General features: G+C 40.4%; 4 protein-coding genes across 4 annotated transcripts; 3 read left to right on the top strand and 1 right to left on the bottom strand.

The window, feature by feature from the left end:
- Window positions 1-109: 109 nt before the first annotated feature.
- On the bottom strand, window positions 110-2,151 carry LOC117319648 (NADH-ubiquinone oxidoreductase chain 1-like). Its single transcript, XM_033874424.1, is given in 3 exon segments — window positions 110-1,318; window positions 1,321-1,807; window positions 1,972-2,151. Coding segments are annotated over 3 exon segments (1,170 nt in total). The 3' UTR covers window positions 110-815.
- Window positions 2,152-7,780: 5,629 nt separating this feature from the next.
- LOC117319647 (NADH-ubiquinone oxidoreductase chain 1-like) lies at window positions 7,781-10,652 on the top strand. Its single transcript, XM_033874423.1, has 2 exons — window positions 7,781-7,960; window positions 8,125-10,652. Exons 1-2 carry the CDS (start codon window positions 7,781-7,783, stop codon window positions 9,115-9,117), a joined length of 1,173 nt encoding a protein of 390 aa, XP_033730314.1. The 3' UTR covers window positions 9,118-10,652.
- Window positions 10,653-10,676: 24 nt separating this feature from the next.
- Window positions 10,677-12,318, top strand: LOC117319645 (cytochrome c oxidase subunit 1-like). The gene has a single exon (XM_033874421.1). The coding sequence runs from the start codon at window positions 11,037-11,039 to the stop codon at window positions 12,285-12,287; it is 1,251 nt and encodes a 416-aa protein (XP_033730312.1). The 5' UTR covers window positions 10,677-11,036; the 3' UTR covers window positions 12,288-12,318.
- Window positions 12,319-13,100: 782 nt separating this feature from the next.
- Window positions 13,101-13,997, top strand: LOC117319646 (cytochrome b-like; the record flags this gene model as incomplete). The annotated part of the gene is given in 1 exon segment (XM_033874422.1): window positions 13,101-13,997. A coding segment is annotated over 1 exon segment (425 nt), but the record flags the coding sequence as incomplete, so codon positions are not given.
- Window positions 13,998-14,006: the final 9 nt, after the last annotated feature.

The following is a 14,006-nucleotide window of genomic DNA, read 5'->3' as shown; positions in this document are numbered from 1 at the left end:
GGGGGGCCCCCCTTATTTGCCGAGTTCCTTTAGCTTTTTTTAAAAATACGGAACATAACCTTACGTTTCTTTCCCCGACCTTAAAACACTTACAACTTCTCGACTACTCATCTTTACATTATCACCTCCATGATTATTGTTTCAAAAAGAGATTCCGTACAACACAAAGATAGGTAAAATTTAATTTATTATACAAGGCTCATTTGTGGTTTAACCCACTCCATAAAGATAACTACTTCAAGCCCACTTCTTAGCCTTTCCATTCTTAATTAACCATCCTTTAAAATAGCCCCCTCAGCTTAGCCTGAGGGGGCTGACCCCTTCGAAAAACAGCCCGAATACTATTAGGATTATCAAACTGTAAACCCCATCAACCGAAGGACTATACTTAAATATATTTCCGGAATAACCAGCTATCAACCAGTGCGAAAAGTATTTCGCCACTATCTCCCCATCTCCAGATAGCAAATATAACGCCAACCTGTAAAGTAAGAAAGTAGATCACAAAACTTTCGGGATACTTCCTCAGCATAAAAAGTAGTATAAGCCATGATGCAAAAGGTACGAGTGCTCACCACCGATACTTCACTGTTTAATTTATTTAACCTTCACTCACGCTACTATCTATTATCTATCGCCGCTTAAACGTCTAATTCTATCTCCTCTACTAAGACAATAAAAAATGATTTACCCAATTTTTACAGTTATTACTTATATAACGGCATAGTTAAAACATCTAAGGTAAGGAGAGGACTATTAACCTCCCTCAAAAAGGGCCGAAACCTTTTTGCCAACACTAGGACTTACCCCTTTGGTTAAATAATTATTAAAAACAAGGCAAAGCATCTTATCAAAATTGGCAAAATTTGGCACCAAATTAACTTCATTAGTATATCATAACGATACCGAGGAAACCTCCTTCGACACAAAACAATCAAAAAAACTACCATAAACCTAAAAAAAGACCCAATAACCCTTCTACTAATTAATCCAAAATATTCCCCATTACCTAAAAGATTTCCCCCACCTAAAAATAATACACTAGTCAAAGTGCTTAAAAACAAAATATTAGAATACTCTGCAATAAAAATTATAGCAAAACCACCTCTCCCGTATTCCACGTTAAACCCAGAAACTAACTCAGACTCACCTTCTACAAAATCAAAGGGGGCTCGGTTTCTTTCCGCCAAAACACAAAAAACCCACCAAGGAAGAACTAAAAATAAAACCCCTCCATTGCACCCTCTAACCTGAGACAACCTAACCCTCTCTAGGTCCAACCTCCCTACCACAAAAAAAGGACACAAGTACAAAAAACAAGCATAACTTCATAAGAAATGACCTGAGCCAAAGCACGAACAGCACCAAACATAGCGTAACGGGAATTAGAAGACCAACCACAAAGAACTACCCCATAAACCCCAACCCTTAAAACCCTCAAGACATACAACCCGCCCCAAAAAAAGTAAACCCCACACCCCCAAATTCCAGGGCTACATCCCCACAAAATGAAAGAATGTAATAACATAAAACAAGGGCCTAGAAAGAAAAGAGCTGGGTTAGAATTTCTTGGAGTAAAATACTCCTTTCTGAACAACTTAATACCATCCGCAAAAGGCTGCATAATACCCAGCCACCCAACCATCTCAGGCCCTTTACGGACCTGAGATGCTGCCAACACCTTACGCTCAAAAAGAGTTAAATAAGCAACCCTCAACAATACCACCACATAAAAACTCAGAGACCAAAATAAAGCTTCCACACAAACCAAGCGGCCAATTCTAAGCCTCTTAGTGGATGTAAGCCACTAGTACTATTTATACTAGCCTGGCTAGCTTAAAGCTTTATTAAGCCATCTCTGCAGGAAGGAGCCGCCAATCTCCTTCTAAGGGAACCAAAAACCCCCGTGCGCAACTACACCACCCTACAAAATCAAATTATTTCTCAGGGCGCACCTTCCAGTACCCCTACCTTGTTACGACTTATCTCAGCTCTCGCCGAGAGCGACGGGCAGTTTGTACACGAGTTAGATTCATGTTCAGGAAAGCACATTAATCTCTCCTTACTCCTAAGTTCACCTTCACCCCAAGATTCCACAATGAGGATCCGTAATTCCAAATATGAATTGTAACACCCGCTCCCTTGAGCCATAGGCAGTATTACGACCTGAATTCATGGATTCCCGTGAAGATTATCACCGGGATCCATTAAGCCTGTTTCTCTTTGCTCGAACAACAAGCTGACAACGGCAATACACCAGCTGCACTTTTTCAAGACTCAGTAAGATATGACGGGGATCATCGGATTAAGGCGCATATTCCCCTAGGTAGTTAACAAGCCGCCAAGTTCTTTGAGTTTTAAGCACTCGCTCGTAGTACCCAAGCAGCTGCACTGAAAAGCAAAGTTTACATCGGCAATAAATGGGTATCTAATCCATGTCTTCAGTTAACCGGTTCCGTGGACTCAGCCTAAAGAAGAATGTGCCCCTTCCCTCAAGGAAATACATAAGATTGCACCCCTACTTCCTCGGGTCGATCTTCTTTTTTCAAAAATTACATTTGTTTTAATGAAAATACAAAGCAGACTGTCTAACCACCTTTTACACTGTCCCACTTGACTTGAGTTACTCAGGCTTTAACGCGACTGCTGGCACCTGGTTGGACCTCCTCTAATAAAACAACTAGCTTAATCAAGCTTACGCTCATAGTTAAAATTCTATCCACTGGAGGTATGAATTATACTATTAATAGTTATCGAGTTTCTCTCTGATTATACATAACGTGAGTCCCCCCACAGAAAGGCAATCTTAGACCTTCCACAGAAGAAACCGGTATACGCATTCCCCGCATAAACTGCCATGTGTTAATCGACCAAACTAATAGCCAAGCAAAGGTAAGCCAGAACCAAAACTACCACACAAATACTTCCCAAAATATAAAACCATCTTAACCTGCTCCTGAGACTCTACAAATTCCCATCCCTCTGAATGCAAATCAGAGATGTTTCTTACACCAAGGAGCAAGCATTGTAGCTAAGGCTGAAGGGCATTTTACTCCCTACCTTTGAATCAAAAGTTCAACACTCTCTTTAAGCTATCAACCCACCCATAAAATAAACTCTACACTACATTTAGATGCTAAAGAGATTAAACTCTCGAAATTTACCACATCAAAGTAACCCGCTAAAACCCGGCTCAGCACCGTCAAACCTAATCAACCTTGCCTCTAAGAAGCGTGAGCCCCTACAGCCCTCTTTCCCGTTAACAGCGGGATGCCCTTAATAGACTAACGCCTCTTACCCTATATACCCCCTTCAACTAAGAAGACCTCACGCTTGGAAGGCGCGCATGCTATTTACACCAGAGATACAAACTAACCACTAATCGTTCATGTTCACCAGTCGTATAGGGGGAAGCAGGGGATGGATATCCCCTTCCCCCTATAACCCCCTCACCCCATCCTAGGGGGCTATGAGAAAATTCTCCTCCCCCTAGAACCCCCCCACCTCTTTTTACAAACCCTCCCTCTCCCTCCACACCCCGAACCACTTCTTCTTCCCCCACCCCCTATCCCCCTCCCCCTTCCTAGAACTGGAGCCCCTACCTCCCTCTCCCTCCCTCTGGAATAAAATTCCTGGGGAGATAAAGGAAGGATTATAGGGGAATTTATTTTTTTGGGGGAGGGGGTTTACCCTTTAACGCTGTCGCTAGTCGGAGCTATTTTCGGGGCCGTGCCCCAAAAATCCCCCAACAAAGGGGCCATTCACCGAAAATAATTTTCGGTGAATGGCCCCTTATTTTTCCCACACGGGATTTTTTTTCCTAGAAAAGTAGGGTTTTTTTTGAAAATTTCCTCTTATTTTGTTCAAATGACCCGTACAAAAAAAAGCCAAAAAAAAAAAAAATTTTTTTTTTTGGCAAAAAAAAACAAAAAAAACCCTGTTTCTCAAGATATTCCACAAAACTTCTTAATAGGCAAAATTGCCCAATTCTACATTTTTTTATACCCCCTAAACCAAGTTTTTTGTGCCCCACTTACAATGCAATAAATTTACTCCCCCTTAAAAAAAATTTTTTTTTTACAAAAAAAAATAAAAAATTTTAAGCTAGAAAGATATGTTCCCCTAACCCTCTTGAAAGACCTCCTCGAAAACTCCTAAAAAAATGACACTTTTTTTTACAAAAATTCTTATTTTTTTAAAAAACAAACAGAAACATAAACCCTAACAAAACCCGCACTAAGTAAAAAATGTTAGAAAATTTTATAAAAAAAAACCTTTTTTTCCCAAAAAAAACCAAAACGATTTTGGAACTTTTTAAAAAACCCCCCCCTTTTCGAACCTTTAAAAAACCATTTTTAAAAAAATTTACTAGGTTCAAAAACCCTTTTTTCCTTTTTTAAAATTTTCGCTTTTTCCCCCTTTTACTCATTTTGCAAAAAATAAAATTTTACCCTTTTTTAAAAAAAATTTTTTTTAAAAATATTTTTTTAAATTTTCCCCCTTAACACCAACCTTTAAACCCCCGGTTTAAATTTTTGAACCCCTTCCCCCCCAAAACCCAACGATTTGTAGCCCTAAAAACTCCACGGTTAATAAACATTAACCCGGTTAAACAACCAGAAAACAATTACTTTTTCACTCCCCATTCCCCTTCAAACACCGGCATTTGGGGGAAGAACCTTCCCCCGGGCTGAACCGTTTACTATACACCTGCCCAAACAACAAAACCCCAAAAATTTAAAAATTAAAAAGGGTTTTTTGCCTTTCTGAAAACCATCTTTTAACACATCGATAGGGGAAAGGGGGAAACCCCTTTTTTATTCCCCCAAGGGAATAAAAATTTACCCCCCCAAAACCCCCCCCCCTTTTTAAAACCTTTCCTTCCCCTTAACCCCAACCATTTTTCCCCCACCCCCTTTTTCCCCCTTTTCCCATCTAACCCCTCCCCCTCTTAAATCTTAAAAAAGGGATTATATTATTTTTGGGGGGGGGGTTTCCCTTACAGGGCCAGGGGGGTATTTTGGGTCCGGGAAAACCCCCAAAGGGTTCCCAAAATATTTGGGAAATTTCCCCCCGATTTTTTTAAAAAGGGGTTTTTTTGAATTCCTTATTTTCAAAAATAAAAAACAAAAAAACCAAAAAAAAAATTTTTTGGCAAAAAAACAAAAAACAGAACCTTTTCGGATTTAAAATAAAAAATTTGCCCTACCTTTTAACCCCTCAAGTTTTCCCAATTTCAATCAAAAAAAACCCAAAAAAAAAACCCCTTAACCCCCAAACCCAGGGGGGGGGGGGGAGGGGCCCCTTTTGGAGGGGGGAGGGGAAGGGGGGGGGGGAAAGAAGGGGGTTTCTTGGGGGGGGGAGGGTGGGGGGGGGGGTTTAGGGGGAGGGAATTTTCCTGCCCCCTGGGGGGGGGGGTAGGGGGAGGGGGAAAACCCCCTTTCCCCCCTTTCCCTTTTGGGGGAAATAGGGTGGGGGTTTTTTTTTAAAACCCGGGAAGGGAGGTTGAAAAAAAACGTTGAAAAAAGGGGTGTTTTTGGAACCTGTAAGTCAAAAGTCTTTTTTAGGAGTAAAATCGCTTTTTAACAGGAATTTACGTAGTAAAATGGGGGGGGTTTTTTCCAAAAAAGTTCCAAAAAATCGGTTTTTTTGATGGTTTTTATAAAAATTAAGGAAAATAAGTGTTTTTTTTATAAAATTTTATAAAATTTTACTTAGTGCGGGGTTTTGTTAGGGTTTAGTTCTGTTTGTTTTTTAAAAAAATAAGAAATTTTTGTAAAAAAAAGTGTCATTTTTTTAGGAGTTTTTCGAGGTCTTTCAAGAGGTTTAGGGGAACTATCTTTCTAGCTTAAAATTTTTTATTTTTTTTTGTAAAAAAAAATTTTTTTTTAAGGGGGAGTAAATTTATTGCATTGTAAGTGGGGCACAAAAACTTGGTTTTAGGGGGTATAAAAAATGTAAGAATTGGGCAATTTTGCCTATTAAGAAGTTTTGTGGAATATCTTGAGAAACAGGGTTTTTTGTTGTTTTTTTTGCCAAAAAAAAAAATTTTTTTTTTTTTGGCTTTTTTTGTACGTGTCATTTTGCACAAAATAAGAGAAATTTTCAAAAAAAACCCTACTTTTCTAGGAAAAAAAATCTCGTGGGAGAAAGGGGACATTTACCGAAAATAATTTTCGGTGAATGGCCCCTTTGTTGGGGGATTTTTGGGGCATGGCCCCGAAAATAGCTCCGACTAGCGACAGCGTTAAAGGGTAAACCCCCTCCCCCAAAAAAATAAATTCCCCTATAATCCTTCCTTTATCTCCCCAGGAATTTTATTCCAGAGGGAGGGAGAGGGAGGTAGGGGCTCCAGTTCTAGGAAGGGGGAGGGGGATAGGGGGTGGGGGAAGAAGAAGTGGTTCGGGGTGTGGAGGGAGAGGGAGGGTTTGTAAAAAGAGGTGGGGGGGGTTCTAGGGGGAGGAGAATTTTCTCATAGCCCCCTAGGATGGGGTGAGGGGGTTATAGGGGGAAGGGGATATCCATCCCCTGCTTCCCCCTATACGACTGGTGAACATGAACGATTAGTGGTTAGTTTGTATCTCTGGTGTAAATAGCATGCGCGCCTTCCAAGCGTGAGGTCTTCTTAGTTGAAGGGGGTATATAGGGTAAGAGGCGTTAGTCTATTAAGGGCATCCCGCTGTTAACGGGAAAGAGGGCTGTAGGGGCTCACGCTTCTTAGAGGCAAGGTTGATTAGGTTTGACGGTGCTGAGCCGGGTTTTAGCGGGTTACTTTGATGTGGTAAATTTCGAGAGTTTAATCTCTTTAGCATCTAAATGTAGTGTAGAGTTTATTTTATGGGTGGGTTGATAGCTTAAAGAGAGTGTTGAACTTTTGATTCAAAGGTAGGGAGTAAAATGCCCTTCAGCCTTAGCTACAATGCTTGCTCCTTGGTGTAAGAAACATCTCTGATTTGCATTCAGAGGATGGGAATGTAGTCTCAGGAGCAGGTTAAGATGGTTTATTTTTGGGAAGTATTTGTGTGGTAGTTTGGTTCTGGTTACCTTTGCTTGGCTATTAGTTTGGTCGATTAACACATGGCAGTTTATGCGGGGAATGCGTATACCGGTTTCTTTCTGTGGGAAGGTCTAAGATTGCCTTTCTGTGGGGGGACTCACGTTTGTATAATCAGAGAAACTCGATAACTATTAATAGTATAATTCATACCTCCAGTGGATAGATTTTAACTATGAGCGTAAGCTTGATTAAGCTATTGTTTATTAGAGGAGTCCAACCAGGTGCCAGCAGTCGCGGTTAAACCTGAGTAACTCAAGTCAAGTGGGACAGTGTAAAAGGTGGTTAGACAGTCTGCTTTGTATTTTCATTAAAACAAATGTAATTTTTGAAAAAAGAAGATCGACCCGAGGAAGTAGGGGTGCAATCTTATGTATTTCCTTGAGGGAAGGGGCACATTCTTCTTTAGGCTGAGTCCACGGAACCGGTTAACTGAAGACATGGATTAGATACCCATTTATTGCCGATGTAAACTTTGCTTTTCAGTGCAGCTGCTTGGGTACTACGAGCGAGTGCTTAAAACTCAAAGAACTTGGCGGCTTGTTAACTACCTAGGGGAATATGCGCCTTAATCCGATGATCCCCGTCATATCTTACTGAGTCTTGAAAAAGTGCAGCTGGTGTATTGCCGTTGTCAGCTTGTTGTTCGAGCAAAGAGAAACAGGCTTAATGGATCCCGGTGATAATCTTCACGGGAATCCATGAATTCAGGTCGTAATACTGCCTATGGCTCAAGGGAGCGGGTGTTACAATTCATATTTGGAATTACGGATCCTCATTGTGGAATCTTGGGGTGAAGGTGAACTTAGGAGTAAGGAGAGATTAATGTGCTTTCCTGAACATGAATCTAACTCGTGTACAAACTGCCCGTCGCTCTCGGCGAGAGCTGAGATAAGTCGTAACAAGGTAGGGGTACTGGAAGGTGCGCCCTGAGAAATAATTTGATTTTGTAGGGTGGTGTAGTTGCGCACGGGGGTTTTTGGTTCCCTTAGAAGGAGATTGGCGGCTCCTTCCTGCAGAGATGGCTTAATAAAGCTTTAAGCTAGCCAGGCTAGTATAAATAGTACTAGTGGCTTACATCCACTAAGAGGCTTAGAATTGGCCGCTTGGTTTGTGTGGAAGCTTTATTTTGGTCTCTGAGTTTTTATGTGGTGGTATTGTTGAGGGTTGCTTATTTAACTCTTTTTGAGCGTAAGGTGTTGGCAGCATCTCAGGTCCGTAAAGGGCCTGAGATGGTTGGGTGGCTGGGTATTATGCAGCCTTTTGCGGATGGTATTAAGTTGTTCAGAAAGGAGTATTTTACTCCAAGAAATTCTAACCCAGCTCTTTTCTTTCTAGGCCCTTGTTTTATGTTATTACATTCTTTCATTTTGTGGGGATGTAGCCCTGGAATTTGGGGGTGTGGGGTTTACTTTTTTTGGGGCGGGTTGTATGTCTTGAGGGTTTTAAGGGTTGGGGTTTATGGGGTAGTTCTTTGTGGTTGGTCTTCTAATTCCCGTTACGCTATGTTTGGTGCTGTTCGTGCTTTGGCTCAGGTCATTTCTTATGAAGTTATGCTTGTTTTTTTGTACTTGTGTCCTTTTTTTGTGGTAGGGAGGTTGGACCTAGAGAGGGTTAGGTTGTCTCAGGTTAGAGGGTGCAATGGAGGGGTTTTATTTTTAGTTCTTCCTTGGTGGGTTTTTTGTGTTTTGGCGGAAAGAAACCGAGCCCCCTTTGATTTTGTAGAAGGTGAGTCTGAGTTAGTTTCTGGGTTTAACGTGGAATACGGGAGAGGTGGTTTTGCTATAATTTTTATTGCAGAGTATTCTAATATTTTGTTTTTAAGCACTTTGACTAGTGTATTATTTTTAGGTGGGGGAAATCTTTTAGGTAATGGGGAATATTTTGGATTAATTAGTAGAAGGGTTATTGGGTCTTTTTTTAGGTTTATGGTAGTTTTTTTGATTGTTTTGTGTCGAAGGAGGTTTCCTCGGTATCGTTATGATATACTAATGAAGTTAATTTGGTGCCAAATTTTGCCAATTTTGATAAGATGCTTTGCCTTGTTTTTAATAATTATTTAACCAAAGGGGTAAGTCCTAGTGTTGGCAAAAAGGTTTCGGCCCTTTTTGAGGGAGGTTAATAGTCCTCTCCTTACCTTAGATGTTTTAACTATGCCGTTATATAAGTAATAACTGTAAAAATTGGGTAAATCATTTTTTATTGTCTTAGTAGAGGAGATAGAATTAGACGTTTAAGCGGCGATAGATAATAGATAGTAGCGTGAGTGAAGGTTAAATAAATTAAACAGTGAAGTATCGGTGGTGAGCACTCGTACCTTTTGCATCATGGCTTATACTACTTTTTATGCTGAGGAAGTATCCCGAAAGTTTTGTGATCTACTTTCTTACTTTACAGGTTGGCGTTATATTTGCTATCTGGAGATGGGGAGATAGTGGCGAAATACTTTTCGCACTGGTTGATAGCTGGTTATTCCGGAAATATATTTAAGTATAGTCCTTCGGTTGATGGGGTTTACAGTTTGATAATCCTAATAGTATTCGGGCTGTTTTTCGAAGGGGTCAGCCCCCTCAGGCTAAGCTGAGGGGGCTATTTTAAAGGATGGTTAATTAAGAATGGAAAGGCTAAGAAGTGGGCTTGAAGTAGTTATCTTTATGGAGTGGGTTAAACCACAAATGAGCCTTGTATAATAAATTAAATTTTACCTATCTTTGTGTTGTACGGAATCTCTTTTTGAAACAATAATCATGGAGGTGATAATGTAAAGATGAGTAGTCGAGAAGTTGTAAGTGTTTTAAGGTCGGGGAAAGAAACGTAAGGTTATGTTCCGTATTTTTAAAAAAAGCTAAAGGAACTCGGCAAATAAGGGGACCGCCTGTTTATCAAAAACATGGCTCCCTGAGCAATATGGGGGGTCGTGCCTTCCCGGTGAGCTTGCGGGCTTAAACGGACGCGGTAAAGCGTGCTAAGGTAGCTAAATTATGGCCTATTAATTGTAGGTCCTGTGAATGGTTTGACGAGTTTCCAACTGTCTCTAGTTTTTTTTGGTGAACTTGAATTGGATGTGCAAATGCTTCCATGGGTAAGAAAGACGAGAAGACCCCGTGAAGTTAGAAATTTAAGTTATTGGGAAGTTCCAAGGCTATTTGTGGCCGAATCGTTGAGGAGCACTAGAACTTAGTGTTTCAGAAGGGGTGAATAATAGTAGTTTTGGCTGGGGCAGCAAAGGAGCAAAGCTAGACTCCTTTAGGGTGTAAAACAGATGTGTTACGACCCACAAACATTAAGGTGTGATTATCAGAAGAAGTTACTCCGGGGATAACAGCGTAATCTGTCTTGATAGTTCTTATAGATGGGCGGGTTTGCGACCTCGATGTTGGCTCTGGATATCCTAAGGCTTGTAGGCGGTCTTGAGGGTTGGTTCGTTCGCCCATAAAAATCTGACGTGAGCTGAGTTCAGATCGGTGAAAGCTAGGTCGGTTTCTATCTTCTTTCTTTTAAAATTGGGCTTTAGGGTACGAAAGGACATTTAGTTCCAGGTGATGGCCTGTAGTGTGTGATTTTAGAATAATTTTAATATAAAAAAGTTTATCTATAAGTGGTTCGTTGATCTCGTTGGTTTATGGCTAATTCTCACAAGGATGTTGGAACTATATATCTAATGTTGGGGATGTGGTCGGGTTTTGGGGGTTTAAATCTTAGTTGGATAATGCGTTTAGAGTTAAGGCGGCCAGGAATGTGGTTACCTAGGTCTGAAGTGTACAATGGTATTGTTACTTTACATGCTATTATAATGATTTTTTTCTTTGTTATGCCAGTGCTTATTGGTGGTTTTGGGAATTGGTTGTTGCCTATAATACTAGGTTCAATTGATATGAGTTTTCCTCGGCTTAATACGTTTAGTTTTTGAGTTCTTCCTCCTGCTCTTTATTTAGTGATTGTTTCTTGTTTTATCGATTATGGTAGAGGAACTGGGTGGACTATGTACCCGCCTTTGTCTAGGACTCCTTATTCTGGTGGAATCAGAACTGATTTAATGATTTTGGGGCTTCATTTGGCGGGGATTAGTTCTTCGGCTGCCTCTATTAACTATTTAGTCACTTTCCTGAATGTGCGAAGTAAGTCTTTTAAGGCTGAATTTTCCCCTCCTTTCGTGTGGGCTCTGGCTGTCACTAGTTTTTTATTATTGGTGTCTTTGCCTGTATTGGCTGGTGGGTTAACTATACTGATTATAGATCGGCATTTTAACTGTAGGTTCTTTGACCCTTCGGGAGGAGGAGATCCTGTTTTATTCCAACACCTTTTTTGGTTTTTTGGGCATCCTGAAGTTTATGTTTTAATTTTACCAGGGTTTGGTTTAGTGTCTCATGTTTTAGTATTTTATACTAAGAAGTTACGAGTTTTTGGTTCTGTGGCTATGATATATGCTATAATTTCTATTGGTGTTCTTGGTTTCATTGTTTGGGGTCATCACATGTATACTGTTGGTTTGGATGTAGATACCCGTTTTTACTTTACAGCTGTAACTATACTAATTGCTGTTCCTACGGGTGTTAAAGTTTTTAGGTGGATTGCTACTATTTATGGGTCTTATTTAAGATTTGAGGCTCCAACTCTTTGGGTGTTGGGATTCATTATGAAGTTTACAATGGGGGGTATCACAGGGGTTATTTTATCTAATGCTTGCTTAGATGTTGCTCTTCATGATACATACTATGTAGTAGCTCACTTCCATTATGTTTTATCTATAGGGGCGGTTTTTACCATTTTTGCTGGGTATATTCACTATTTCCCATTTTTTACAGGAAATTGTTTTCACCGGTCTTGGGCCCGGGGTCATTTTTTTTTAACATTTGTGGGGGTTAATTTAACCTTTTTTCCGCAGCACTTCTTAGGGTTAGGGGGTATGCCGCGTCGTATTCCAGACTATCCTATTTTTTATTATTATTGGAATCAGTGGAGAACTATTGGGTGTGCAATAGTTATGGTCAGTGTTTCTTTGTTTATCCATATGCAATGGGAAGCTTTCTTAAGGGGACGTCGTCCTTTGTTGTTTGGAAATCGGCCTAGGTCTTTAGAGTGGGTGGTTAATCGTGGTTTTACTTGTGTAGCTCGCCATACTTTTAAGGAGGTAATCGCTATTCGGATGATGCATGACGTAACTGAGTTCCATAAGAGGTCTTTAGATTCTTTAGATGTGAATAAAGTTAAGTATGTTGGGAAAGGAAGGTAAACAGTAGTTATTAGAAGTTTGGTAGGGTAGTCCTTGGGTAGTTTAACAAAAACGTAGTGTTGAAGCCGCTAAGTTGGCTTAACGGCCTCCGGGGGATGTTTGCTTTTTGTTGATGTGTCCAATCGGGAAAGATGGTTTGAACCTTTCTTTCGGGGGTTTAGGGTCCTCCTCATGTCTATAGGTGGGTTTTATTGGCCGAGGTAGTATAGCAAGTGCGTCCGTTTTTCGTGCGGTTAGTGGTTTTAGATAACCTCTCGGTTGAGGTGCCTCATTTTGAGCCTATGTTATGGTTGTTGTGGTTTATAGTAATTTTGTTGTTTAGGTGTGCTTTTTTCTGTGTAATGTGGTGGGTTCACATGCCTCGTACTTTTATAGGAAAGGTAAAGAAGATTAAGTCTCCTGTCTTTAAGTGGTAGGGTTAGGGGGTATTTAGGTAGTTGTTTTTTAGGCAGAGCAACTGTGCTAAGTCTTAGGAGTTGAAGGTTTGGTATTTATTGTGGGTAGTGGCTGTGGTCTTGTTAGTGGGGATTGGGTCTTTGGTTAATCCTCAAGCTGTTGGAAGATTTTGTTTTTTTTTGGTTCTATTAGGTTGCTTGGTTTGTGGGTACAGAGGGTCTGTGTGGCTTAGGCACTTTATTTTTCTTTCTTTTTTGGGGGGGATGTTGGTTGTTTTTTTGTATGCTGTTGCTTTGGCCCCAAGGCCTTATTTCGAGAGAATTTCTGGTCGTATAAGTTCTCCTTTAAAAGTTATTGGGGCTTTAGTGGCTTTTTCTTGTTTATTAGTCTATGCAGAGGGGTGGGGGTGTTACTTAGATGTTTTGTGCAGAGGGTTCTTTGAAGTTCCTTTGTTTCACGATCCTGAAATAGTGGACAGGAGCTGGGCTGGGAGGGTTTCTTTCTTGTTTTTAGCCGTTTTGTTAGCAGTTTGTATAGTTTCTATCACCAAGTTGTGCAGATACAATAGGCAGGGGTCTTTGCGTGGTGTTCGAAGAACTATAAGATAGGGGTGGAGGTGGCAGATAAATGTGTTCGTTTTAAGCTCGAAAGATGAGTTGAGGCTCTCTCCACTTTGTTGTCTAGTAATGTTTCTCTTAGGTCCGGAGCTGTGTATCCAGTGGTCAAAGGAACCTTCTATGATCTTCCTTGTCCTTCAAACTTGAGTGTTTGATGGGGTTTAGGATCTTTGTTGGGAGTTTGTCTTGTTGGTCAGGTAGTTACTGGTTGATTTCTGTCTTTTTATTACACAGCCCATGAAGATTTAGCTTTTAGAAGGGTTGTTTTTACCATGAAAGAAGTGAGTATAGGGTGGGCGATGCGTAGGTTCCACATTAATGTTGCTAATTTTATGTTTGTATGTTTGTATATTCATGTTGGTCGTGGATTGTACTATGGTTCTTTTCGTTTGTTTAAGGTGTGGGCTAGCGGTGTTGTTTTATTGTTGTTAGTAATAATAACAGCTTTTACTGGGTATGTACTACCTTGGAGTCAGATAGCTTATTGGGCGGCCCAAGTTATTAGAAGAATAGTTACGGCTATTCCTTTGTTTGGGAATGATATTGCCATATGGATTTGGGGAGGGTATGCTGTAGGGAATATCACTCTAAAGCGTTTCTTTAGTCTTCATTTTCTTATGCCTTTTGTTATTTTGGGCATCTTTTTTTTGCATTTAGTGTTTCTGCATGTGAGGGGTTCTGGAAATCCTTTAGGTTTTTGGGAAAA

Source organism: Pecten maximus, unplaced genomic scaffold (assembly GCF_902652985.1).
Source record: "Pecten maximus unplaced genomic scaffold, xPecMax1.1, whole genome shotgun sequence".
Classification (NCBI taxonomy): domain Eukaryota; kingdom Metazoa; phylum Mollusca; class Bivalvia; order Pectinida; family Pectinidae; genus Pecten; species Pecten maximus.
This window is presented reverse-complemented; position numbering and strand designations above follow the sequence as displayed.

Bases quoted from the DNA above. Each gene is read 5' to 3' on its own strand.
- LOC117319647 (XM_033874423.1), top strand. From the start codon at position 7,781: ATGGCTCAAGGGAGCGGGTGTTACAATTCATATTTGGAATTACGGATC. The intron at 7,961-8,124 runs GTAGGGGTACTG...AAATAGTACTAG, and splicing joins CTGAGATAAGTCGTAACAAG to TGGCTTACATCCACTAAGAG.
- LOC117319645 (XM_033874421.1), top strand. From the start codon at position 11,037: ATGTACCCGCCTTTGTCTAGGACTCCTTATTCTGGTGGAATCAGAACT.